We start from the raw sequence: 27,912 nt of genomic DNA, 5'->3' as shown, positions 1-27,912 counted from the left end.
TTTTCTTTTGGAGTATATTTTGATGTGGAAAGTATTCCTGTGATGGCAAAGCTGAATTTTCAGCATCATTATGCATATGTCATGCATTACATTACATACGTCACATGATCCTTCAGAAATCATTAAAATATGCTTTTTTTTTTTACTTTTTAAATGAGCACCAAACTACTAAATGCCCTCCTTTTTTCTTAGGTACTGGGACCCTGGTCCCAGGGCAGACCCTCTGGAGGACCATCGCTACATTTGGGGAGGTTTTGCCTACCTGCAGGACATGATTGAACATGGTATCCTCAAGTTACACACAGGTCATGACTGGCCTCTGGGTATTTACGTGCAGCAGATGCCCTACCCCTGCTATGTGGATGACATGTGAGTGATGGCTAACTGATCCTATCCCATATCATCACACCAGCTTAAATGGATATTCCACCCAAAAATGAAAATTCTCTCATCGTTTGGGGGTGTGGTGGTCATAGCCAAGAACAGGCAGGACAGGTAGTGAACACATAAGATGATGTATTTCTTCCTACCAAAAGGACCAAAAATAATATTCAGGGGCAGATATAACAAAAGTCATTTTCAAACAAACTCCATGTGAGTACAGGGTGAGTACCCTCAAACCTGAATGACTTTTTGTTTTTCCGTGGAAGACAAAAGAAGAATGTAGGCAACCAAAAAGTTTTGGTTCCCTTTGACTTCCTTTATATTTTGGACTATACAATGGAAGTCAATGGTAACGTCAATTTAGGAACAACATATGGGTGAGCAAATGTTCACAGAATTTTCATGCTGGGTGGTCTGTCCCTTGAAGTCCATTGTAATGAAGTACAAACATGACTCCAGTTGCATTATTTCTTGGCATATCATAGTTCTCAACGAAACCTTGCAATTATCCAATGGATCTTGTTTGTTTTGTCCCATATTAAGGTTCATGCTGACCCTAAATCGCTGTTTCCCCATCTTCATGGTGCTGGCTTGGATCTACTCGGTGTCCATGGTGGTGAAGAGCATTGTGCTGGAGAAGGAGATGAGGCTGAAGGAGACATTGAAGGCCATGGGCGTCACTAATAGAGTCATCTGGTGCACATGGTTTATCGACAGTTTCCTTGTGATGTCTGCCAGCACCGCTCTGCTGACTGGCATTATCATGGTGAGGAAGAAATGTGATGACTGATGAACTTTGTCCTTCTGAGCCTTTCTCAGACTTGTTGCATTGTGACCTCTGCTGGATGTATGTTGTTAGTACATGGAGGGTCTCTGTCTCTCTTTCTCTCACTCTCTCTTTCTTACACAGCACTCTTTTTAATTAGAAGAGTTTCCTAATTATTGTATGCCTTTGTCCTCAGGCTGGAAAAGTGCTCAATTACAGCGATCCCATCATCCTGTTCCTGTTCCTCCTCACGTTCACTGTGGCCACTATCATGCAGTGCTTTCTGATGAGCGTGTTCTTCAACAAGGCCAACCTGGCTGCGGCTTGCAGCGGCATCGTCTACTTCACCCTGTACCTCCCTCATATCTTCTGTTTCGCCTGGCAGGACCGCATTACCAAGAACATGAAGTTAGCTGTGGTGAGTCCAATATGGTCTTCCACTTCTCTAGAACGGCAGCATTTAAAGTTGGCTAAAACCCTAAAAATCTGTGATTCTCAACCAGGGTTCCGGGGATCACTAGGGGGCCTTAAAGGAACACTCCGACTTTTTGGGACTTTAGCCTATTCACCTTATCCCCCAGAGTTAGATAAGTCCATACATACCTTTTTCATCTCCGTGCGTGCTATAAGTCTGTTTGACGCACCCACCGCTAGCCTAGCTTAGCACAAAGACTGGATGTAAATGGTTGCAGCTAGCATACTAATCCAAATAAGTGACAAAATAACGCAAACATTTTCCTATTTACATGTTGTGATTTGTATAGTCACAGAGTGTACAAAAAACAAAGTCACATGAGACACAGACTTATTTTAACCGTATAAATACTGGGAACTATATTCTCTGATGGCGAAGCACTGCTACTTGGGCGGAGTGATAACCGCAGCACCTGAGACGCGCCGTTGTTTCTTCTGTCAACAAAACCAACGGCGCGTCTCAGGTGCTGCGGTTATCACTCCGCCCACGTAGCAGTGCTTCGCCTTCAGAGAATATAGTTCCCAGTATTTATACGGTTAAAATAAGTCAGTTTAATGTAATTTAAGTTTAAATTACTTAAACTATTAAGTGAAATCAACTTGGATGTTTAAGTATTTTTTTTACAGCGTAGGGCACAGCTGTTTGGTTTTTGCTGTAGCCAATGAGCTTGCTGCTCAACCTTCAACCATAGATCTGCTACGGGTATTTCTGTGCTATTTTGTACAGCAGCAGCATGACTTACTTGCTCACAGCAATGTGTTTGTGTTGGCAGTAGCAAGTCCCGTACTTGCTCTGCCGCAGCAGCAACAATTATCAACAGCAGCAGCGCAGCAGATCTATTCCGTCAAGACCAAACATATCAACATTGTCATATCCATTACCATGCCAAACACTCTGAGAGTTGTCATGACAGAACTGTATTCATAAAGTAAAAAGCTAAAAACACATAAAATAAATATGTAAACAGAAATGTAATTCTTATATAATACTATAGTATAATAAAACATTATATAATAAAATAAAATAAATAATAAAAATGTTGTTCTCCCTTTAGTAACTGTTGTTTTAAATTGAAAGAACATACATTTTTAAAGTTACCACATTATTTGTGGTTAATTAAATACTAACATTTTTTTTTAAATCAATTAAAACAAGCAGCTTTGTCAAAATTACAGCAGAAATAGTCCATATCAGGGAGCTATGGAATATTGTATTTGACAACGGGAGGTCTTCAAGTAAAATAGGTTGAGAAATGCTATATACCGGTATGTAATTAGCATGAAGTCTTATTTAATTTAGAAACTATTTAAATATAGAAAGTCATTCATTTACATTTGGACTTTACATCTGATCGGTCAAAATGGCTCTTGCATGTAGTTAATGATTTGTAAAATGCTCCTGCTTTTCCAGAGCTTGCTGTCTCCAGTGGCCTTTGGTTTTGGGACAGAGTATCTATCCCGCTATGAGGAGCAAGGCCTGGGTCTGCAGTGGGACAATATTGGCACAAGTCCTCTAGAGGGTGATGAGTACTCCTTCTTCACTTCTATTCGGATGATGCTATTGGATGCAGTTCTTTATGCTGTTTTGGCTTGGTATCTCGACAACGTATTTCCTGGTTCGTTTCTTACAAAGCACTGCACTGAATATGCTAAACTACTGTAAAAGAAAGCTTACTTTTTTCCATTGGCTTTTCAGGCCAGTATGGCATAGGTCAGCCATTTTATTTCCCTCTGCAACCCTCGTACTGGCTGAAGCCGACAGCTTTACCCTCACAGAATCCAGATCCAGGTATGGTTGATTTGTTTACACCTGATATAAACATCCATCTAGGTAGATTCGATCACAAGTTGACCACATTAAATACACATGCACACAGGGCCTACATTAGATTTATATTATTTGATTTTGAACACACCTCTGTTTCTCTGTAGGCCTTGAGATTCCTCTGGTAAATAACTTGGAGAAGCAGGAGGATGTTGAGTATGGTGGCCTATCGCCGGAGCACAGGGAATGCAATGGTTCCCACAGCAGCAAGCACTGCAAGCACAAGGAGAAACGAGAGAGGATGGAGAAAGAGAGAGAGCGGGAGGAGCATCTAAAAATACACGAAGAGATTCAACAAGAGGAGATCCAGCCTGTGCACGATGGTAAGGATGCCAGTTGGGTTGTGCGTCATTTACAACTTTGAATTGAAAATACCTTTCCATGATAGAGGTTTCAAAAAGACTGCAGAATTGTAATTCAAATTGTTATTTAAGTCTCAAAGAAACTTAACTATAAATTAAAATGTATTTATATCACTGTAACATAAGTGTAGGTTTAACATATTCATATAGAAAACAGTTATTTTACATTTTAATAATATTGCACAATATTTACTGTATTTTTAATCAAACTCAGCCTTTCTGAGCTTAAGATAGTTTTAAAAACAGTGAAAAATGTCCCCAACATGTTGAACTGTATAGTGTATATAGAATTGCCATTTCACTTATAAATACAGTACAGAATTAATGGAATTAAATGTCATATACATATTTCATGACAACTCTTGGTTTAAACATCACTTATTAATAAGAATGGAGTGAACATAGGCTTAGAATTGGCAGACTTGATCTGCTACGTCGTGCTGCATGAGGGAAAGCTACTGCCGAAACATTCACTTAAATACTGTGAAAAGAATGCAGGGAAATTTAGGAAAACCCCCTAGCAGGCAGGTGGTGCTGGGGAGGGTGGAGGGCAAGGAAATGATGCGCTGCACTGAGTTGAGCCAGTTCAGTATGGAATAATAGGTTATGTAGATAGAACAAACAGATTGTTTGACCAAAGCGGTCGACTTTAAGTGAACCAATCAGCTGGTCAGAAGAGTTTCATGACTGAACTGTGTATGTGTATATACTGTATATATATATATACTGTATATGTTTTCTGGTACTAATTTTTTTATTACTTACCAGTACATGTAATTCATTTCTTTGATGTGTGCTTAAAGGATAATTCCGGTATTTAACACCTTGAGTCTATATTGTAGTTTGTTTTGGATGAACAAGAGTGGTGGACAACATTTTTTTGACAATGGTTCCTCTCTCGAGTTTTTGACTGTAATAGAATTGGCCATGGACCCATTTAACATTGGAGTCAATGTGCATGTCCGAAAATGTCATTAAAACAGCCAATAATGTTCGTTTACAAAACTGTTAAACTCACCGAGTGGTTAGTGGTGTTCGTTGATGATTATAAACAATATATCGTCGCAATATATGATTCCAATCAGTTTATTTAGCTATAGTGGAACTATTTTTTCAACAATGGGATTTTACAAAATGACGAATAAAACACGACGGAAACTGTATTTCGCAACACTTTTTGGTTCTGGAACATCAACTAACATCACTAATCACTCGGTGAGTTGCACAGTTTTGAAAACTAATGTTAAAGGTTGTTTTAATTACATTTTCGGACATGCACATTGACTCCAATGTTAAATGGGTCCATGGCCAATTCTTTTATAGTCAAAAACTCGAGAGAGGAACCATTGTCAAAAAAATGTTGTCCACCACTCTTGTTCATCCAAAACAAACTACAATATAGACTCAAGGTGTTAAATACCGGAATTATCCTTTAAGTAATTTACTTTAACTGTCATTCCAATTCAAATTTCAATGAAAGAATGTATCTTTAGAAAGTGTTCCTGTACTACTATATATAAATTGGTCTGTTTCTGTAGTGCCTGTATATGAACCCAAACCTTATTATCAGTTATCTGTTATATCAGTTATCTGTCTGGTTTAGTGTCCGTATGGGTATTTTCCCACAGGAAATCCATTCTTTGAGCCAGAACCGGAGGGCCTGTTAATAGGTGTGTCAGTGCAGGACTTGGTGAAGGTGTATTCTAGAAACTCAAGACCTGCAGTGGACTGTCTTAACATGAACTTCTATGAGGGCCAGATCACTTCTTTCCTGGGTCACAATGGGGCAGGAAAGACCACCACTTTGTGCGTCCTTATCTTCTCTTTATCCTTTGATAACATTGATGATATGGAAATATAAATCCCATCTCATTTGTGTTCTCTTAGAGTCATTTCTCATATATATACTTGCCCTGTCGCAGGTCCATATTGACCGGGTTGTTTCCGCCCACCTCTGGAACGGCTTACATATATGGGAGAGACATTCGCACAGAAATGGACATCATACGACAATCATTGGGCATGTGTCCACAGTACAACATCCTCTTCAACCAGTGAGCACCCGTTCTTTGCAAGTGGACATAATACTATACTTACTGCAGTCTGATATGTATGTTTCGTTTTATTTCCCTCAGTCTGACAGTAGAGGAGCATATTCTCTTCTACTCTCTGATGAAGGGACGTGAGCGCAAGGAGGCCGAGCAGGAGGTTGAGGCCATGCTGGAGGACCTGGGATTGCCTCATAAACGAGACGAGGAAGCACAGAACCTCTCTGGTGGGTCTGAATGCAAACTTGAGACAGTAATCTGGTAATCTGTAATCTGTTATTAAGGGGTTTTCGAGTTTGCCCACTCAGGATCTGTGTTTTAGACAGATACTTAAAAACCAGGGGAGACGGGGGTACTGGAGAAAAGCTTCTTATTTGGAGCTAATCTGGGTTAGGGATAAAATGAAGCTTCATTGGGTAAACATGGAAATTATGTTGCCTTGGTGGCAAGTGTGTTTGTAGACTATACTGTTCAAAAGTTTGGGTTCAGTGAAGTTTGTTTATTTATTTTTTTATTTTTTTATTCAGCAAAGGTGAATTATCGATGCAAAAAAAGTGCCAGTAGAGACATTTCTAATGTCTCAAAAGATTAATATTTTTGATAAATGCTGTTCTTTTGTTGAACAAGGCGTGTTTAAAACAAACTGAGTTTTGCTTAAATCTTTCATCATCTTTCACTCTTTAATCATTTACATGGGCTTTTTTTATTAACTCATTATTTGTTTACACATTATTGTTACATGCCTCCTATGTTTTCATTGTGTTTTTTGGTTTAGTCCTGTGACGTAGTTTTCCCCAGTCTGTTTAATTAGTTATGTCATTCACCTGTGCCCTGTTCATTTACTAATTAAGTTCCTCCTTTAAGTCTCTGTCCGTTCTCGTTAATGTTTGTGTGGTTTTCTCCTGCGTTTCTCCTGGTTCCTGAGTGTTTGTGATTAAAGTCTGTTTCCTGCAATTATTCCTCATCGTGCAAGTTTCTAATACACCACGTTACGTAACAATTATCAGCTTTTTAAACATATTTTTCAGTATTCACTGTTAACAGTCAAATTAACTTCACAACATTTGGAGACATACTAAAACAGCTCTAATTAAATGAGAAACCCTGTAGGCTACTCGTATAAATACCGGTACTCAAATAATAGTTCATTGTGACTTTGTATTTATCTATATATACTATATATAAAAAAACTTTGCTACATGTACTAGACTAACTGGGGCTTGTCACAGCACTTGCATATTGTTGCCTTTTTGTTGGTTTAATTGCTTCTATTCTTCTCCTCAATTTGTCATTAAGTCTACTAAATGATTGAGTGGAACTGACATTATATCACACAATATGACTTAATATATCACAATTGTGACTTGGTCTTGTAATTTCTACGTGATTTCTCTTTAAATCTCAGAATTGTATATCTCCCAATGTGACTTTGTCACAAATCATTTCTTATTTTCAACTTTATCTCACAATTGCATGTTTTATTTTTTACTCTGAGGTGAAAAACATGACTTGCCTTGCATAATGACTGTGCCCATGTTTCAAATGCCAATGTTAATTCACAGACAATTCCTTGGTGTCATTGCTTTAAAATCACTTACAGTGTCCACAGTGTATATGCAATTTGAAATGCATTTTTGCTTAAACATCAAGCACTAATATCTATAAAGTCTGTGTTTTAAACAATTTGTGTCCCGACTCTGTCAATAGGGGGTATGCAGAGGAAGCTGTCGGTGGCAATGGCTTTCGTAGGCGGTTCTAGAGTGGTGATATTGGATGAGCCAACGTCAGGAGTGGATCCATACGCCAGGCGCTCCATTTGGGACCTTTTACTCAAGTACCGCACAGGTACTGCCACCTTCTGGCCAAAGATAATAATGCAGGAGTGAAAAGACAATCACTGCAAGAGACTTTCATTTGTAGAGCTGCTCATGCAATAAGATACAAATATTATCCTCCTGTTGTTAAATATCTGTATCATCTTTTTCTCTCTCTCTTACATGTACTCTTCATCCAGGCCGCACAGTAATACTGTCCACTCATCACATGGACGAGGCAGACCTGTTAAGTGACAGAGTGGCCATTATCTCTAAAGGGAAATTACACTGCAGTGGCTCTCCTCTCTTTCTGAAGAACTGCTTTGGAGTGGGTTTCTACCTCACGCTGGTGCGTCGCATGAAAAACCAGCGCAAGAAAGAGGTGAGACTTCTGAGATACTTATTTTATTTTATTTTATTATATTATATTAGAGTTTTTATTTTATTTTGGATATCTCTTTTCGTTACACCATACATCAGAAAGTACTATTTTAGGAATAAAATGTTATATAAATCAATCAAATGTTAAATGATCAAACCCCTCTGTAAAAACCTTCACAGAATGAGACTGGAAGTGCTTCTGAAGTGAAGATCTCATTTTGAGAAATTTAAAGATGTGTATTGTAATTGAAATCTACTGACACAAATAGATAAAGTGTAATAAAATACACACTTTAATATGTATTTTGGCAATTTTCTTTTCATCAGTCTAAAAAAAAGGCACATTGTGGTAGCAAAATAGCCCAAATTTGTATGCATGAAATATACATGCTTTTATCTAGTTTGTGGTATTTTTATTATTATTATTGTAAACTATATCACAGTCCACAGTGAATGTGCTCTTTTGGAGTACTTTGACTGTCAGAATCATGAGACCGCTGTTACTGTAAAACACACTTACACATTGACTTATGGTGATTGTATGGGCAATACAGGTTTAAATATACTTAAAAGTATTAAACTCACATAACATAAACTCACAGTTTGTCACATGAATGGTACCTCAAAACTTGATTAACAGGTGTATTCCACTTTATCACACTGACTATTTTCTCTTGATGAATGATAATATGAGTGGGTAAAACCTATAGACTTACATTGAAATAAATAATAGCCGCATCTAGGGACTAGAATATCATGGAGATATGGGAGTTGAGTTTTGCAAGGAAGCAAGCATCCATGACACCCTGGCAACCATGGCAAATACCCTAGCAAGTGCACATAAACGTGTTAATGGTGGCATTAAATGGAAGTTGCAAACTACTTTTCTTATTGTGACGTATATCTGAGTAAAACTGCTGCTTAAATGAGAAAAAAAATGTAGGACAGGACTTGATTTTGTCCATCAGAAATTGACTGATTGTTGTTTTTGCTGCGAATTGCATTTTAAAAATGACATAAAAGAGCTTGGACTGTGGCTCTTAAAAGTACGGTATATCGACTGTGTCCAGTAAGAGTTCTTTGTCTGTGCTCTTCAGAATGAGTGTGACTGTGCGTCTGAGTGTTCCTGCTCCTGCTCCTCCTGCACTAGATATAAAGAGGAGAGTCAGGCACTACAGCCCGAGAGGATACTAGACGGTCAGTGGGCTAACAACTCAAAATATACAGTGGTATAACAGCCTCATTTCTTCAAAAATGAATCATTTTTTCCATCTCTCCACACAGGGAATGTTGAGAGCATCACTACTCTGATTCATCACCATGTACCTGAGGCAAAGCTGATTGAAATGATCGGTCAAGAGATGACCTACCTGCTCCCTAATAAGGGTTTTAAATATCGTGCGTACGCCAGCCTTTTCCGAGAACTGGAGGAAACTTTGGCTGACATGGGCCTCAGTAGCTTTGGCATATCTGACACATCACTAGAAGAGGTTGGACAACATTTGTTTCTGCATTATGCTTTAGAAACCATTACCATCAGTGATAACAGTCAACAGACTGCGTAATGTATAGCTAACGTTTTTGTGTTTCAATTTTCTGTATAATTTTTATATCTGTATAAATTTAATATTCTGTATAATTTTATATTATTTATATATATATATATATATATATATATATATATATATATATATATATATATATATATATATATATATTCTAAAACAACGCTGGTTGTTACTGTGCAAAAGATATAGATAAGTGTGTCCTCACTAATGATTTAAGACACTGTGTTGTATATATTTAGATCTTTCTGAAAGTTACAGCAGATGGAGAGGCAGCCAATAGCTCTGTCACACCAGGTAAATATCCTCATATTACCTATATTAACAGCCATACTACCTATAATATATATTATAAAGTTAATTCAAGTCAATTCACTTGCCATAAACCAGGAGTTTATGGAATAGTTTATGATTGTCTTTTAAACCCCTGTGTTTGACTGTGTCAAACTACCCCCTCAGAGCAATGGATGCTTCAACAGAGGAAAAATAGTTTCTTGAGAGACAGAGAGACTACGAGCAATGCTGAAGGTGAATCGAGATCCCAGATCTCAGCTTTGGTTAGCGCTCATGCTAAGAAGCTAACAGGGTGATATGAAGGGTTTGACTGAGGTGCTATGCTTTGTGTAGAGATAAAGCTTCTTGAGATACAGTAGCTCTTGGCAGACATCAGATCATCTTAGACCAATACGCATTTCCAATGCTGCTCCATGCTGGTTTGTGCTGATTAGTGCTGGTCTAGCTGGCGAACCAGTCAATCGTGCTGATTGATTGCCTGAAAATGGTTCTTGGTAAAGCTAGAAAACGTATGGGGTCTTGCTTGTTAAAGCAACTAATGTGGACTTGCTGGTTTAGAGGTTTGAGCTGGTCAGTTGTCTATGGTTAATTACTCAGGTGAGGACAAACCAGCAGCCAAAATATAATGCTGTTAAACAGCTACACAGTTTATACAGCAGGTCTAATTAGATTACGCCTGTATCTGGTCTGGTTTACAGATGCAAATGGTGTGGGGAGCCCAGTAGAGTCTGACAACAGTGGCGGTAGAGCCTCCAAGCAGGTTAAAGGCTTTAGCCTGGTACTCAAGCAGTTCCACGCTCTTCTGGTCAAGAGATTTCACCATGCCACACGCAGCCACAAAGATTTCCTTGCACAGGTAAGGTGAAGTATGCATGTGGACACAGTGTTATGAAAATTAGGAAATTTCTCCCAAAAAGGATCATTCTGTTGTTGTTTACTTACCCTCATGCCATTCCAAAGCTTTCTTTCTTCCATTGAACACAAAAGTACAATTTCTGAAAAATATTCTGGCCACTTGTTTGATGCCATGTGTTTTTTTCTAGAATAGACAACAAGCTGAGGTTTTCTTTACATCTTGCTTTTTTTGTAGATTGTTTTGCCATCCAGTTTTGTCCTTATTGCTTTGGTCTTCACTATGATTGTCCCACCATTTGGAGAGTATCCCAGTCTGACCCTCACTCCATGGATGTACGGACCACAGTTGACCTTCATCAGGTGAGATCAGCTGTTTAGAGTCTAAGTTCGTTTTCACACCTGTATGCTTTGTTTCGAAACAAGGGTTAAAATTATTACGATGTTTTGATTTCTTCTTGGTTCAGTTCACTTTCACAAGGCAACATTTCCAAATGGACAAAAATCAGTTAATACAAGTCAAGTGTGAGTAAACTCTCCTCTCATTGGTCCGCGTTCACCTGTTTATGTTCCAGGATTCATCTCATAGCGGTCATTATATTTTACTTTATCATTTTAACAAGGCTTTGTTTGTATTTTTATGTGTTTTGGACAGTTGTTCTGAAATGTTTGTTCGACCAAATTTTAATAAGGCATTTCACTTCGTGTTTGCTCTCGGTTAACCTGCGATTCTTTTTGAGAGGCATTAGCAAAACACACACTGCTGCTTTTCACGCAACGTACGTAATTCGTTGGTTCATCGAGTCGGATTTCTTTTTCACCACAAGCGAACAGCTTCACAGTTGTTGCAAATGGGCTAAGACCATCTCATTGATGCAATCTCAGATTATTTTGGTGCGGATCGGAGCGTGATTGCCGTTTTCACATATGCCTAAATGAACCGAACTAAGGGGGAAAACACACCAGGTTCCAAAACAAACGCTCTAAATTAGCCAGGTGTGAAAACGCCCTAAGAATCTGTTTATGAAGTAATTTGTATGTTTTCATGGGAGATTAATTTTTCAGTATCTCTTCTATATCTCAGTAATGAGCAGCCATCGCATCCAAAAATGAAGCACTTCATGCAGACGTTGCTGAAGGACCCTGGCATGGGAACACGCTGTATGGCAAATCGGCCCTTGGAGTGAGTTTTTAAGATTGGTCTGAAGGGGGTTTGAAACTACACTATTAGCATACTTTAATTATTTTGAGATTGACTCAGGTGTAAATTGGCTCAATATATTCTCCTATCCAGTTCTGATGTATGTGATTACTTGTATAAATACAAAGTTCTGTCATGAAACTCTAGATGGTGCAGGCTGATAAATCCTTAACTCAATCTGCCTGCAATCACATCATTTTCTATAGGGCACCGCTGATTGGTTCCTGCTGTATTAGTAGCAATGAGCTTTCTGCTCAACTTTCAAATACTTGTTTAGCATTTGTTGTAGCAGTTGCAGTGCTCTTTCAGAAACCCTCCACCTTCCCCAGCTCCACCTGTATAGATCTGCTACAGCCTACGACAGGTAATTCATGTACGCTATATTGTACAGCAGCAGCATGTCTTTCTTGCTCACAACAGCGTGTCGTGTATGTATTGGCATTTGGCAGTAGCAAGTCCCGTACTTGCTCTGCAGCAGCAGCAACAACAATTATCAACTGCAACAGCACTAACAGCAGCAGCAGATCTATTCCGCCAAGACCAAACATTTCAACATTGGCATATCCATTACCATGCCAAACACTCAGAGTTGTCATGACAGAAATGTAATCTTTTTAAATGTGATATTTGAGTTTTCTCCATAGATGTATAATGATAATGTATAAACATTTCAGGACTATGCATCTGTGCCACGATTCAATATAATTTTAAGTTAATTGTTTAATTTCCAAATTCATAATAATTTAAACTACCAATTGATAGTTTGGGGTCAGTAAGATTGGTTATTTTTGTAACACTTTTATTCAGCAGAGACGACGATTTAGTTAGTTGTTTGGTTAATTTGATTGAAGTAAAGACATAGATATATAATCATAATGTTATAACAAAAATATTGTAAATAAATACAGTTCTTTTTAACTTTTTATTTATCAAAGAATTCTGAAATAAATATCACAGTTTCAACTAAAATATTAAGCAGCTGTTAGCTGTTTTCTACATTGATAATAATAATAAATGTTTCTTGAGCAGCAATTCAGCATTTTAGAATGATTTCTGAGTGATCAGGTCACTGAAGACTGGAGTAATGATGCTGAAAATTTGAATATTTTTAATTTTTTTAATAATAATAATAGTTTGCAATAATTATATAGTTATACCTAGAATAGAATAGACTTACAGTAATTTATTATTATTCTATTATCTAATATATATGTGAATATGTGCTCACAGGAACCTCTTTACCTGTTTAAACGCATCCTCTGATTGGGAAGTTCCTCCAGTGTCTCCTGAGGTCACGAACATCTTATTGAGTCCCGAGTGGAATACCAGAAACCCTTCCCCATCCTGTGAGTGCAGCACTGATAGAAAGCTCACCATGCTGCCGTTCTGTGCGGCTGGAGCTGGAGGACTGCCACCACGACAGGTCAGGATCAGATGGGACTGAAATGCTTTATCGTAATTATAAGGATCAATGAGGTGAGTTTAGTGATGTTGTTTTTTTTCTTTTATCTCATGCAGAGAAAAGAGCCAACAGGGGACATTTTGCTTGACATGACAAACAAAAACATCTCTGACTACTTAGTGAAGACTTACCCCAAGCTCATCAAGACTAGGTGAGCTGTTCTAAAAAAAACGTCAGTGTGCTAGTAGTGTTAGTATTCATTTAATTTTGTATAATGGCTGCTGTTTTCCTTATGTGCAGCTTGAAGAGCAAATATTGGGTGAATGAACAAAGGTAAAGCTTCTGTCTTTTTTATTGAGTTGTATGGATGTTTGATGTGGTTGCCAATATAAAACAATCAAACAGTTGTCCAAAAACCCACACATCATAATCAAAGATTTCTTTCTGCAGAATGCCTCAATATTTTACTTAATTTAGGCAAAAACATAAGCAAGGGACTTAAGCAACATTTTGCTAATTGTAATTATTATGCATTTGTGTATTTAACTTTAGTAGAAGCAGTTTAAAATAGATGGGTGACCAGTCACAGAACCAAATTAGACAATTTCCCTCATAGATTTGGTTAAACTGTAAAATGTCTTAAATATTGATAATGAAAATGAATGGACATGTTATACCAGTGCAAAATGTTAATATGCAAACATAGATTAGTGGACACAATGAGGAATCTTTAAAACGATGCTCGATTAAAACCATTCTTTCACAGGTATGGTGGACTCTCTGTTGGTGGACAACTACCGATCCTCGATGTGGATCCTGAGGAGATCCAGGATATTCTTTCCCAGCTTGGACGGATAATGAATATTACAGGGGTATGCTATTGTGTTTACTACCCATAAGATTTTGATGAGAGGCATTTTAATATATTACTCTCTATTCTGCTCGCACAACATATACACTGTTTAATGATTTCTTCTCCTCAGGGCCCCTATTCAAAGTCAGCCATGAATGAATTAGGAACTTTCTTGCACTACATGGAGAGTGAGTACAATGTTAAGGTAAGTTAAACCTCATATTTAACAGTACAATGTCCCAAAATGTGTTTGGACACTTTAACCATGATTAAACATGTCAAAGACATTTTTCTACTGACTTTATTTTTTCCTGGTTTCCTAACTTGTCACAGGTGTGGTATAATAACAAAGGCTGGCACGCCATGGTCTCCTTCATGAACATAGCAAACAACGCCATTCTCCGTGCTTACCTGCCGCCTCACGCCAACCCTTCAGAATACGGCATTACCGCAATCAACCACCCGCTCAACCTCACCAAAGAGCAGCTCTCAGAAGTCACTGTGTGAGTGTCAGATGTCACATTGAAATGTTTACATCATCTGTCTCGGATGCTCAGCACTAAATCCAGATGTAAACGGGGTCCAAACTGTTTTGTAATCCTACTCACATGTCAATCGACCACTTTACTAAAACAAGAGATTTTAATCTTAAAGTCCCCCTGTGTTGAAAATCAGGTTTTCAATGTTGTTTATATGTATATGTGGTGTTTTTAATATGCTTTAAGACAAATCATGTGCAGATTCATAAGTCGGCAGTCACCATTGCTGAGTATTTTTTCCTTAAAACTGTCGTGAATCAAAGACAGTCTCAAGAACGGGTTTGAAATTGCTGTTGTTTCTGACGTCACAAATTACCTTGTAAACAGTCAATCACATCAACATGTGATCGTCAACCAGTGGATCTCTGAGCTGGTGTGAGTGTGATGAGGCATGGATGTAGAATTACATTCAAGCCCTTTTAAGGCATGAAGAAATTAGTTTTTCAAGGAAATATGTAGTTTTAGTGATCAAAGATGAGTTTTAAGGGATACAATTATTGACTACAGGGGGACTTGTGAAGAATCTAATGTTCAGTTAATAATGATGTGATGTATGAGTGATGTACAGTACCGTTCAAAATATTCTCGCCAAGACTGCGTTTTTTTAATTAAAAAGACAGTAGAAGTAGTATTGTGAAATGTTTTACAATACAAAATATCTTTCTATTTTAAACATTTTAAAATGCGATTTATTCCTGTGAATCAAAGTTGAATTTTCAGCATAATTACTCGTCTTCAGTGTCACATGATCCTTCAGAAATCATTATAATATTTGCTGCTCAAGAAACAATTATTATTATTATCAATGTTGAAAATGTTGTGCTGCTTAATATTTTTGTGGAAACTGCTAGATTTCTTCCAGCATTCCTCTATGACTACAAAGTTAAAAAGAACAGCATTTGATTGTTATTAGGGGCCAAGCACTGAAAGTGCGGAGGCACCTATTGTTTTCGTTCCGGTTCTTATTATTATTATTAGGGGCCAAGCACTGAAGGTGCGGGCACCTATTGTATCTGTTCCCGTTCTTATTAGGGGCCAAGCACTGAAGGTGCGGGCACCTATTGTATCTGTTCCGGTTCTTCTTCTTCTTCTTTTTCTTCCGACTGGGCGTCTATGGCAGCCCATAGAAGCGTATGCGGGAAAGTTGTTTTGGTTTGACATTCTGACAGAGGACATTCCCAACATCAAATACACCAATTTTGGTGTTTCTAACTCATTCCCTCTAGCGCCACCACCTGTCCAAAGTTTCAGAAATTGTATGCTAATAACTTTTGAACCGTAAGGCCTATCAACAAAATTCTTTTTTCCTCTGATTCCTGAGCTCACGACGATTCGATTGCACCCTATGACGTCATTTTCCGTCATAATAGTTTTCCCGCCATTTTGAATTTTCCAAAAAACCTACTTTTTCGAACTCCTCCTAGGCCGTTGCTCCGAATTTCACGAAAATTGAACCAGATCAACTCCAGACCATGACGACAAAAAGTTATGGAATTCAAGTTGATTCGAATTACCGTTCTCGAATACCGCGCAAATAAATTTTACGTAGCGCTTGCAAAAACAGACGTAAGGCCGTATCTCCACAACGCTTTATCGGATTCAGACCAAATTTGGTACATGTCATCACAAGCATGACCTGAGGCTACATGCTGCGTTTCGGCGCAGCGCCACCTACTGGTCCGGAGATATGAAGAATTTATATTTTTGCTTATAACTTCTGAACGGTTTGTCCAAAAATCACAAAAGTGGTCTCGTTAGATTCAGGGCATCGTGCTGAGTCGACTGATATCCAATTTTCCCATATCGGCCATTTTGGCTGTCGGCCATTTTGAATTATGTGCTAAAATGCTGTATTTTATGAACGCATGAACGTATCGTTACGAAACTCAGTATGGGTCATCAGTACAACGCCCTAAAAGTACTCAAAAATTTATGAGACAGCGCCACCTTTTGGTCAAAAGTTATAATGAAATTTCCAAAAATGCTAATAACTTTTGAATAAATTTGCCTATAGTAATGACACTGATCTCAATAGATTCCTTGGGTTATGCTGAAAACATAGATACCAATTTTGCCATAGTCAATCAAAGTTCCTGTCCGCCATCTTTATTTTCTTTTAAAACCTACTTTTTCGAACTCCTCCTAGACCGAACGTCCGATTTTCACCAAAATCGGATCGTGTCATCTCCAGACCGTGCCGAGTAAAAGTTATGGATTTCGTGTCGATAGACAAAACCGTTTTCGTATACCGCAGTGGCAAAGTTGAGGCATGATGCCAAAATGACTATTCAGGCTTTATATCTGCAATGCCTTGACATATTGACACCAAACTTTGTATGTGTCATTGTCACTTCACTCTGACCACATCACATCAGTTTCGTAACTGCGCCACCTATTGGTCGAAAGTGATAATCATATTTTTAGTTATTGTATGTGATTTTTCAACCATTTTGCCAAAATTCATCTTCAAATGTCTTTAATTGCTCCTTGCTGCAGTGGGTCTCACACTCCCAGCCACTTTGGCATGTCTTGTCGTCTTGCTTGCGCTTGGCCCCGGTGATTGCTGCTTGCAGCTATATTTCTTCTTTTTTTTCTTCCGACTGGGCGTCTATGGCAGCCTATAGAACCGTTTGCGGGAAACTTATGAAAATTGGCACAGTGATAGAGGACAGCCTGAACTATCACCATAGCAAATTTGGAGTCTCCAACTCATTCCCTCTAGCGCCACCAGCTGTCCAAAGTTTCACTCATGTTTATGCCAATAACTTTTGAACCACAAGGGCTAGAAACAAAATTCTTTTTTCCTCTGATTCCTGAGCTCATGACGATTCGACTGCACCCTATGACGTCAGTTTCCGTCATAATAGTTTTCCCGCCATTTTGAATTTTCCGAAAAACCTACTTTTTCGAACTCCTCCTAGGCCGTTGCTCCGAATTTCACGAAAAATGAACCAGATCATCTCCAGACCTTGACGACCAAAAGTTATGGAATTCAAGTTGATTCGAATTACCGTTCTCGAATACCGCTCAAATAAATTTTACGTAGCGCTTGCGAAAACCGACGTAAGGCCGTATCTCCACAACGCTTTATCGGATTCAGACCAAATTTGGTACATGTTATCACAAGCATGACTTGAGGCTACATGCTGCGTTTCGGCGCAGCGCCACCTACTGGTCCGGAGATATGAAGAATTTATGTTTTTGCTTATAACTTCTGAACGGTTTGTCCAAAAATCACAAAAGTGGTCTCGTTAGATTCAGGGCGTCGTGCTGAGTTGACTGATATCCAATTTTCCCATATCGGCCATTTTGGCTGTCGGCCATTTTGAATTATGTGCTAAAATGCTGTATTTTATGAACGCTTGAACGTATCATTACGAAACTCAGTATGAGTCATCAGTACAACGCCCTAAAGGTACTCAAAAATTTATGAGACAGCGCCACCTTTTGGTCAAAAGTTATAATGAAATTTCCAAAAATGCTAATAACTTTTGAATAAATTTGCCTATAGTAATGACACTGATCTCAATAGATTCCTTGGGTTATGCTGAAAACATAGATACCAATTTTGCCATAGTCAGCCAAACTTCCTGTCCGCCATCTTTATTTTCTTTTAAAACCTACTTTTGCGAACTCCTCCTAGACCGAACGTCCGATTTTCACCAAAATCGGATCGTGTCATCTCCAGACCGTGCCGAGTAAAAGTTATGGATTTCGTGTCGATAGACAAAACCGTTTTCGTATACCGCGGTGGCAAAGTTGAGGCATGATGCCAAAATGACTATTCAGGCTTTATATCTGCAATGCCTTGACATATTGACACCAAACTTTGTAAGTGTCATTGTCACTTCACTCTGACCACATCACATTAGTTTCGTAATTGCGCCACCTATTGGTCGAAAGTGATAATCCATTAAATCATATTTTTAGTTACTGTATGTGATTTTTCAACAATTTTGCCAAAATTCATCTTTAAATGTCTTCAATTGCTTCTTGCTGCAGTTGGTCTCACGCTCCTAGCCACTTTGGCATGTCTTGTCGTCTTGCTTGCGCTTGGCCCCGGTGATTGCTGCTTGCAGCTATATTTAGGGGCCAAGCACTGAAGGTGCGGGCACCTATTGTATCTGTTCCCGTTCTTATTAGGGGCCAAGCACTGAAGGTGCGGGCACCTATTGTATCTGTTCCCGTTCTTATTCTTCTTTTTCTTTTTCTTTTTCTTTTTCTTTTTCTTTTTCTTTTTCTTCTTCCGACTGGGCGTCTATGGCAGCCTATAGAACCGTTTGCGGGAAACTTATGAAAATTGGCACAGTGATAGAGGACAGCCTGAACTATCACCGTAGCAAATTTGGAGTCTCCAACTCATTCCCTCTAGCGCCACCAGCTGTCCAAAGTTTCACTCATGTTTATGCTAATAACTTTTGAACCACAAGGGCTAGAAACAAAATTCTTTTTTCCTCTGATCCCTGAGCTCATGACCATTCGAGTGCACTATATGACGTCATTTTCCGTCATAATAGTTTTCCCGCCATTTTGAATTTTCCGAAAAACCTACTTTTTCGAACTCCTCCTAGGCCGTTGCTCCGAATTTCACGAAAAATGAACCAGATCATCTCCAGACGTTGACGACCAAAAGTTATGGAATTCAAGTTGATTCGAATTACCGTTCTCGAATACCGCGCAAATACATTTTACGTAGCGCTTGCGAAAACAGACGTAAGGCCGTATCTCCACAACGCTTTATCGGATTCAGACCAAATTTGGTACATGTCATCACAAGCATGACCTGAGGCTACATGCTGCGTTTCGGCGCAGCGCCACCTACTGGCCCGGAGATATGAATAATTTATGTTTTTGCTTATAACTTCTGAACGGTTTGTCCAAAAATCACAAAAGTGGTCTCGTTAGATTCAGGGCGTCGTGCTGAGTTGACTGATATCCAATTTTTCCATATCGGCCATTTTGGCTGTCGGCCATTTTGAATTATGTGCTAAAATGCTGTATTTTATGAACGCATGAACGAATCGTTACGAAACTCAGTATGAGTCATCAGTACAACGCCCTAAAGGTACTCAAAAATTTATGAGACAGCGCCACCTTTTGGTCAAAAGTTATAATGAAATTTCCAAAAATGCTAATAACTTTTGAATAAATTTGCCTATAGTAATGACACTGATCTCAATAGATTCCTTGGGTTATGCTGAAAACATAGATACCAATTTTGCCATAGTCAGTCAAATTTCCTGTCCGCCATCTTTATTTTCTTTTAAAACCTACTTTTTCGAACTCCTCCTAGACCGAACGTCCGATTTTCACCAAAATCGGATCGTGTCATCTCCAGACCATGCCGAGTAAAAGTTATGGATTTCGTGTCGATAGACGAAACCGTTTTCATATACCGCAGTGGCAAAGTTGAGGCATGATGCCAAAATGACTATTCAGGCTTTAATATATGCAATGCCTTGACATATTGACACCAAACTTTGTATGTGTCATTGTCACTTCACTCTGACCACATCACATCAGTTTCGTAACTGCGCCACCTATTGGTCGAAAGTGATAATCATATTTTTAGTTATTGTATGTGATTTTTCAACCATTTTGCCAAAATTCATCTTTAAATGTCTTCAATTGCTCCTTGCTGCAGTTGGTCTCTCACTTCCAGCCACTTTGGCATGTCTTGTCGTCTTGCTTGCGCTTGGCCCCGGTGATTGCTGCTTGCAGCTATTTAGGGGCCAAGCACAGAATGTGCGTAGGCACCTATTGTTTTTGTTCGCGTTCTTATTATTATTAGGGGCCAAGCACTGAAGGTGCGGGCACCTATTGTATCTGTTCTGGTTCTTATTAGGGGCCAAGCACTGAAGGTGCGGGCACCTATTGTATCTGTTCCCGTTCTTATTAGGGGCCAAGCACTGAAGGTGCGGGCACCTATTGTATCTGTTCCCGTTCTTATTAGGGGCCAAGCACTGAAAGTGCGGGCACCTATTGTATCTGTTCCCGTTCTTATTAGGGGCCAAGCACTGAAAGTGCGGAGGCACCTATTGTTTTCGTTCCGGTTCTTATTATTAGGGGCCAAGCACTGAAGGTGCGGGCACCTATTGTATCTGTTCCCGTTCTTATTAGGGGCCAAGCACTGAAGGTGCGGGCACCTATTGTATCTGTTCCCGTACCAAAAATAATTCTTCTTCTTCTTCCGCTCTGGGAGTCTATGGCAGCCCATAGAACCGATCGCGGGAAAGTTGTAATGGTTTGACATTCGGATAGAGGACAGTCCCAACATTAAATACACCAATTTTGGTGTGTCTAAGTCATTCCCTCTAGCGCCACCAACTGTCCAAAGTTTCACTCATGTTTATTCTAATAACTTTTGAACCACAAGGGCTAGAAACAAAATTCTTTTTTCCTCTGATTCCTGACCTCGTGACGATTCGATTGCACCCAATGACGTCATTTTGCGCCATGAAAAGTTTTCCGCCATTTTGAATTTTCCGAAAAAGCTACTTTTTCGAACTCCTCCTAGGCCGTTGCTCCAATTTCCATGAAAATTGAATCAGATCATCTACAGACCATGCCGACAAAAAGTTATGGAATTCAAGTTGATTCGAATTACCGTTCTCGAATACCGCGCAAATAAATTTTACGTAGCGCTTGCAAAAACAGACGTAAGGCCGTATCTCCACAACGCTTTATCGGATTCAGACCAAATTTGGTACATGTCATCACAAGCATGACCTGAGGCTACATGCTGCGTTTCGGCGCAGCGCCACCTACTGGTCCGGAGATATGAAGAATTTATATTTTTGCTTATAACTTCTGAACGGTTTGTCCAAAAATCACAAAAGTGGTCTCGTTAGATTCAGGGCATCGTGCTGAGTTGACTGATATCCAATTTTCCCATATCGGCCATTTTGGCTGTCGGCCATTTTGAATTATGTGCTAAAATGCTGTATTTTATGAACGCATGAACGTATCGTTACGAAACTCAGTATGGGTCATCAGTACAACGCCCTAAAAGTACTCAAAAATTTATGAGACAGCGCCACCTTTTGGTCAAAAGTTATAATGAAATTTCCAAAAATGCTAATAACTTTTGAATAAATTTGCCTATAGTAATGACACTGATCTCAATAGATTCCTTGGGTTATGCTGAAAACATAGATACCAATTTTGCCATAGTCAGCCAAACTTCCTGTCCGCCATCTTTATTTTCTTTTAAAACCTACTTTTTCAAACTCCTCCTAGACCGAACGTCCGATTTTCACCAAAATCGGATCGTGTCATCTCCAGACCGTGCCGAGTAAAAGTTATGGATTTCGTGTCGATAGACAAAACCGTTTTCGTATACCGCAGTGGCAAAGTTGAGGCATGATGCCAAAATGACTATTCAGGCTTTATATCTGCAATGCCTTGACATATTGACACCAAACTTTGTATGTGTCATTGTCACTTCACTCTGACCACATCACATCAGTTTCGTAACTGCGCCACCTATTGGTCGAAAGTGATAATCATATTTTTAGTTATTGTATGTGATTTTTCAACCATTTTGCCAAAATTCATCTTCAAATGTCTTTAATTGCTCTTTGCTGCAGTGGGTCTCACACTCCCAGCCACTTTGGCATGTCTTGTCGTCTTGCTTGCGCTTGGCCCCGGTGATTGCTGCTTGCAGCTATATTTCTTCTTTTTCTTTTTTTTCTTCCGACTGGGCGTCTATGGCAGCCTATAGAACCGTTTGCGGGAAACTTATACAAATTGGCACAGTGATAGAGAACAGCCTAAACTATCACCATAGCAAATTTGGAGTCTCCAACTCATTCCCTCTAGCGCCACCAGCTGTCCAAAGTTTCACTCATGTTTATGCTAATAACTTTTGAACCACAAGGGCTAGAAACAAAATTCTTTTTTCCTCTGATTCCTGAGCTCACGACGATTCGACTGCACCCAATGACGTCATTTTCCGTCATAATAGTTTTCCCGCCATTTTGAATTTTCCGAAAAAACTACTTTTTCGAACTCCTCCTAGGCCGTTGCTCCGAATTTCACGAAAAATGAACCAGATCATCTCCAGACCTTGACGACCAAAAGTTATGGAATTCAAGTTGATTCGAATTACCGTTCTCGAATACCGCGCAAATAAATTTTACGTAGCGCTTGCGAAAACAGACGTAAGGCCGTATCTCCACAACGCTTTATCGGATTCAGACCAAATTTGGTACATGTCATCACAAGCATGACCTGAGGCTACATGCTGCGTTTCGGCGCAGCGCCACCTACTGGTCCGGAGATATGAAGAATTTATGTTTTTGCTTATAACTTCTGAACGGTTTGTCCAAAAATCACAAAAGTGGTCTCGTTAGATTCAGGGCGTCGTGCTGAAATGACTGATATCCAATTTTACCATATCGGCCATTTTGGCTGTCGGCCATTTTGAATTATGTGCTAAAATGCTGTATTTTATGAATGCATGAACGTATCGTTACGAAACTCAGTATGAGTCATCAGTACAACGCCCTAAAGGTACTCAAAAGATTATGAGACAGCGCCACCTTTTGGTCAAAAGTTATAATGAAATTTCCAAAAATGCTAATAACTTTTGAATAAATTTGCCTATAGTAATGAAACTGATCTCAATAGATTCATTGGGTTATGCTGAAAACATAGATACCAATTTCGCCATAGTCAGTCAAACTTCCTGTCCGCCATCTTTATTTTGTTTTGAAACCTACTTTTTCGAACTCCTACTAGACCGAACGTCCGATTTTCACTAAAATTGGATCGTGTCATCTCCAGACCGTGCCGAGTAAAAGTTATGGATTTCGTGTCGATAGACAAAACCGTTTTCGTATACCGCAGTGTCAAAGTTGAGGCATGATGCCAAAATGACTATTCAGGCTTTATTTCTGCAATGCCTTGACATATTGACACCAAACTTTGTATGTGTCATTGTCACTTCACTCTGACCACATCACATCAGTTTCGTAACTGCGCCACCTATTGGTCGAAAGTGATAATCATATTTTTAGTTATTGTATGTGATTTTTCAACCATTTTGCCAAAATTCATCTTCAAATGTCTTTAATTGCTCCTTGCTGCAGTTTGTCTCACACTTTCAGCCATGTAGGCATATCTCGTCGTCTGCTTTTGCGCTTGGCCCCGTAATGGCTGCTTGCAGCTATATTTAGGGGCCAAGCACTGAAGGTGCGGGCACCTATTGTATCTGTTCCCGTTCTTATTCTTCTTTTTCTTTTTCTTTTTCTTTTTTTTTCTTTTTCTTCCGACTGGGCGTCTATGGCAGCCTATAGAACCGTTTGCGGGAAACTTATACAAATTGGCACAGTGATAGAGGACAGCCTGAACTATCACCATAGCAAATTTGGAGTCTCCAACTCATTCCCTCTAGCGCCACCAGCTGTCCAAAGTTTCACTCATGTTTATGCTAATAACTTTTGAACCACAAGGGCTAGAAACAAAATTCTTTTTTCCTCTGATTCCTGAGCTCATGACGATTCGACTGCACCCTATGACGTCATTTTCCGTCATAATAGTTTTCCCGCCATTTTGAATTTTCCGAAAAACCTACTTTTTCGAACTCCTCCTAGGCCGTTGCTCCGAATTTCACGAAAAATGAACCAGATCATCTCCAGACCTTGACGACCAAAAGTTATGGAATTCAAGTTGATTCGAATTACCGTTCTCGAATACCGCGCAAATAAATTTTACGTAGCGCTTGCGAAAACAGACGTAAGGCCGTATCTCCACAACGCTTTATCGGATTCAGACCAAATTTGGTACATGTCATCACAAGCATGACTTGAGGCTACATGCTGCGTTTCGGCACAGCGCCACCTACTGGTCCGGAGATATGAAGAATTTATGTTTTTGCTTATAACTTCTGAACGGTTTGTCCAAAAATCACAAAAGTGGTCTCGTTAGATTCAGGGCGTCGTGCTGAGTTGACTGATATCCAATTTTCCCATATCGGTCATTTTGGCTGTCGGCCATTTTGAATTATGTGCTAAAATGCTGTATTTTATGAACGCATGAACGTATCGTTACGAAACTCAGTATGGGTCATCAGTACAACGCCCTAAAGGTACTCAAAAATTTATGAGACACCGCCACCTTTTGGTCAAAAGTTATAATGAAATTTCCAAAAATGCTAATAACTTTTGAATAAATTTGCCTATAGTAATGACACTGATCTCAATAGATTCCTTGGGTTATGCTGAAAACATAGATACCAATTTTGCCATAGTCAGCCAAACTTCCTGTCCGCCATCTTTATTTTCTTTTAAAACCTACTTTTTCGAACTCCTCCTAGACCGAAGGTCCGATTTTCACCAAAATCGGATCGTGTCATCTCCAGACCGTGCCGAGTAAAAGTTATGGATTTCGTGTCGATAGACGAAACCGTTTTCGTATACCGCAGTGGCAAAGTTGAGGCATGATGCCAAAATGACTATTCAGGCTTTATATCTGCAATGCCTTGACATATTGACACCAAACTTTGTAAGTGTCATTGTCACTTCACTCTGACCACATCACATCAGTTTCGTAACTGCGCCACCTATTGGTCGAAAGTGATAATCATATTTTTAGTTAATGTATGTGATTTTTCAACCATTTTGCCAAAATTCATCTTTAAATGTCTTCAATTGCTCCTTGCTGCAGTTGGTCTCTCACTTCCAGCCACTTTGGCATGTCTTGTCGTCTTGCTTGCGCTTGGCCCCGGTGATTGCTGCTTGCAGCTATATTTATTAGGGGCCAAGCACTGAAGGTGCGGGCACCTATTGTATCTGTTCCCGTTCTTATTAGGGGCCAAGCACTGAAGGTGCGGGCACCTATTGTATCTGTTCCCGTTCTTATTCTTCTTCTTTTTCTTTTTTTTCTTTTTTTTCTTCCGACTGGGCGTCTATGGCAGCCTATAGAACCGTTTGCGGGAAACTTATACAAATTGGCACAGTGATAGAGGACAGCCTGAACTATCACCATAGCAAATTTGGAGTCTCCAACTCATTCCCTCTAGCGCCACCAGCTGTCCAAAGTTTCACTCATGTTTATGCTAATAACTTTTGAACCACAAGGGCTAGAAACAAAATTCTTTTTTCCTCTGATTCCTGAGCTCACGTTGATTCGACTGCACCCTATGACGTCATTTTCCGTCATAATAGTTTTCCCGCCATTTTGAATTTTCCGAAAAACCTACTTTTTCGAACTCCTCCTAGGCCGTTGCTCCGAATTTCACGAAAAATGAACCAGATCATCTCCAGACCTTGACGACCAAAAGTTATGGAATTCAAGTTGATTCGAATTACCGTTCTCGAATACCGCGCAAATAAATTTTACGTAGCGCTTGCGAAAACAGACGTAAGGCCGTATCTCCACAACGCTTTATCGGATTCAGACCAAATTTGGTATATGTCATCACAAGCATGACTTGAGGCTACATGCTGCGTTTCGGCGCAGCGCCACCTACTGGTCCGGAGATATGAATAATTTATGTTTTTGCTTATAACTTCTGAACGGTTTGTCCAAAAATCACAAAAGTGGTCTCGTTAGATTCAGGGCGTCGTGATGAGTCGACTGATATTCAATTTTCCCATATCGCCCATTTTGGCTGTCGGCCATTTTGAATTATGTGCTAAAATGCTGTATTTTATGAACGCATGAACGTATCGTTACGAAACTCAGTATGGGTCATCAGTACAACGCCCTAAAGGTACTCAAAAATTTATGAGACAGCGCCACCTTTTGGTCAAAAGTTATAATGAAATTTCCAAAAATGCTAATAACTTTTGAATAAATTTGCCTATAGTAATGACACTGATCTCAATAGATTGCTTGGGTTATGCTGAAAACATAGATACCAATTTTGCCATAGTCAGCCAAACTTCCTGTCCGCCATCTTTATTTTGTTTTAAAACCTACTTTTTCGAACTCCTCCTAGACCGAACGTCCGATTTTCACCAAAATCGGATCGTGTCATCTCCAGACCGTGCCGAGTAAAAGTTATGGATTTCGTGTCGATAGACGAAACCGTTTTTGTATACCGCAGTGGCAAATTTGAGGCATGATGCCAAAATGACTATTCAGGCTTTATATCTGCAATGCCTTGCCATATTGACACCAAACTTTGTAAGTGTCATTGTCACTTCACTCTGACCACATCACATCAGTTTCGTAACTGCGCCACCTATTGGTCGAAAGTGATAATCATATTTTTAGTTAATGTATGTGATTTTTCAACCATTTTGCCAAAATTCTTCTTTAAATGTCTTCAATTGCTCCTAGCTGCAGTTGGTCTCACACTCCCAGCCACTTTGGCATGTCTTGTCGTCTTGCTTGCGCTTGGCCCCGGTGATTGCTGCTTGCAGCTATATTTCTTCTTTTTCTTTTTCTTTTTCTTCTTCCGACTGGGCGTCTATGGCAGCCTATAGAACCGTTTGCGGGAAACTTATACAAATTGGCACAGTGATAGAGAACAGCCTAAACTATCACCATAGCAAATTTGGAGTCTCCAACTCATTCCCTCTAGCGCCACCAGCTGTCCAAAGTTTCACTCATGTTTATGCTAATAACTTTTGAACCACAAGGGCTAGAAACAAAATTCTTTTTTCCTCTGATTCCTGAGCTCACGACGATTCGACTGCACCCTATGACGTCATTTTCCGTCATAATAGTTTTCCCGCCATTTTGAATTTTCCGAAAAAACTACTTTTTCGAACTCCTCCTAGGCCGTTGCTCCGAATTTCACGAAAAATGAACCAGATCATCTCCAGACCTTGACGACCAAAAGTTATGGAATTCAAGTTGATTCGAATTACCGTTCTCGAATACCGCGCAAATAAATTTTACGTAGCGCTTGCGAAAACAGACGTAAGGCCGTATCTCCACAACGCTTTATCGGATTCAGACCAAATTTGGTACATGTCATCACAAGCATGACCTGAGGCTACATGCTGCGTTTCGGCGCAGCGCCACCTACTGGTCCGGAGATATGAAGAATTTATGTTTTTGCTTATAACTTCTGAACGGTTTGTCCAAAAATCACAAAAGTGGTCTCGTTAGATTCAGGGCGTCGTGCTGAAATGACTGATATCCAATTTTCCCATATCGACCATTTTGGCTGTCGGCCATTTTGAATTATGTGCTAAA

General features: G+C 39.4%; 1 protein-coding gene across 1 annotated transcript in view; it reads left to right on the top strand.

Moving 5' to 3' along the window:
• Positions 1–27,912, top strand: part of abca4b (ATP-binding cassette, sub-family A (ABC1), member 4b) — a 129,653-nt gene that overhangs the window by 25,358 nt on the left and 76,383 nt on the right. The window contains exons 13-36 of the mRNA XM_079613372.1: positions 193–369; positions 928–1,150; positions 1,347–1,568; positions 3,036–3,240; positions 3,321–3,413; positions 3,557–3,772; positions 5,440–5,617; positions 5,734–5,865; positions 5,947–6,086; positions 7,567–7,704; positions 7,874–8,055; positions 9,152–9,251; positions 9,339–9,544; positions 9,862–9,916; positions 10,079–10,147; positions 10,612–10,769; positions 11,004–11,128; positions 11,850–11,948; positions 13,197–13,389; positions 13,485–13,579; positions 13,669–13,701; positions 14,135–14,240; positions 14,352–14,426; positions 14,555–14,724. Of these exons, the coding sequence (XP_079469498.1) occupies positions 193–369; positions 928–1,150; positions 1,347–1,568; positions 3,036–3,240; positions 3,321–3,413; positions 3,557–3,772; positions 5,440–5,617; positions 5,734–5,865; positions 5,947–6,086; positions 7,567–7,704; positions 7,874–8,055; positions 9,152–9,251; positions 9,339–9,544; positions 9,862–9,916; positions 10,079–10,147; positions 10,612–10,769; positions 11,004–11,128; positions 11,850–11,948; positions 13,197–13,389; positions 13,485–13,579; positions 13,669–13,701; positions 14,135–14,240; positions 14,352–14,426; positions 14,555–14,724 (3,390 nt within the window). The remainder of the gene's footprint in view (positions 1–192; positions 370–927; positions 1,151–1,346; positions 1,569–3,035; positions 3,241–3,320; positions 3,414–3,556; positions 3,773–5,439; positions 5,618–5,733; positions 5,866–5,946; positions 6,087–7,566; positions 7,705–7,873; positions 8,056–9,151; positions 9,252–9,338; positions 9,545–9,861; positions 9,917–10,078; positions 10,148–10,611; positions 10,770–11,003; positions 11,129–11,849; positions 11,949–13,196; positions 13,390–13,484; positions 13,580–13,668; positions 13,702–14,134; positions 14,241–14,351; positions 14,427–14,554; positions 14,725–27,912) is intronic.

Source organism: Phoxinus phoxinus (assembly GCF_949152265.1).
Source record: "Phoxinus phoxinus genome assembly, chromosome: 5".
Classification (NCBI taxonomy): Eukaryota; Metazoa; Chordata; class Actinopteri; order Cypriniformes; family Leuciscidae; genus Phoxinus; species Phoxinus phoxinus.
The sequence above is the reverse complement of the archived record's forward strand: the minus strand, read 5'-3'. Positions and strand labels throughout refer to the sequence as shown.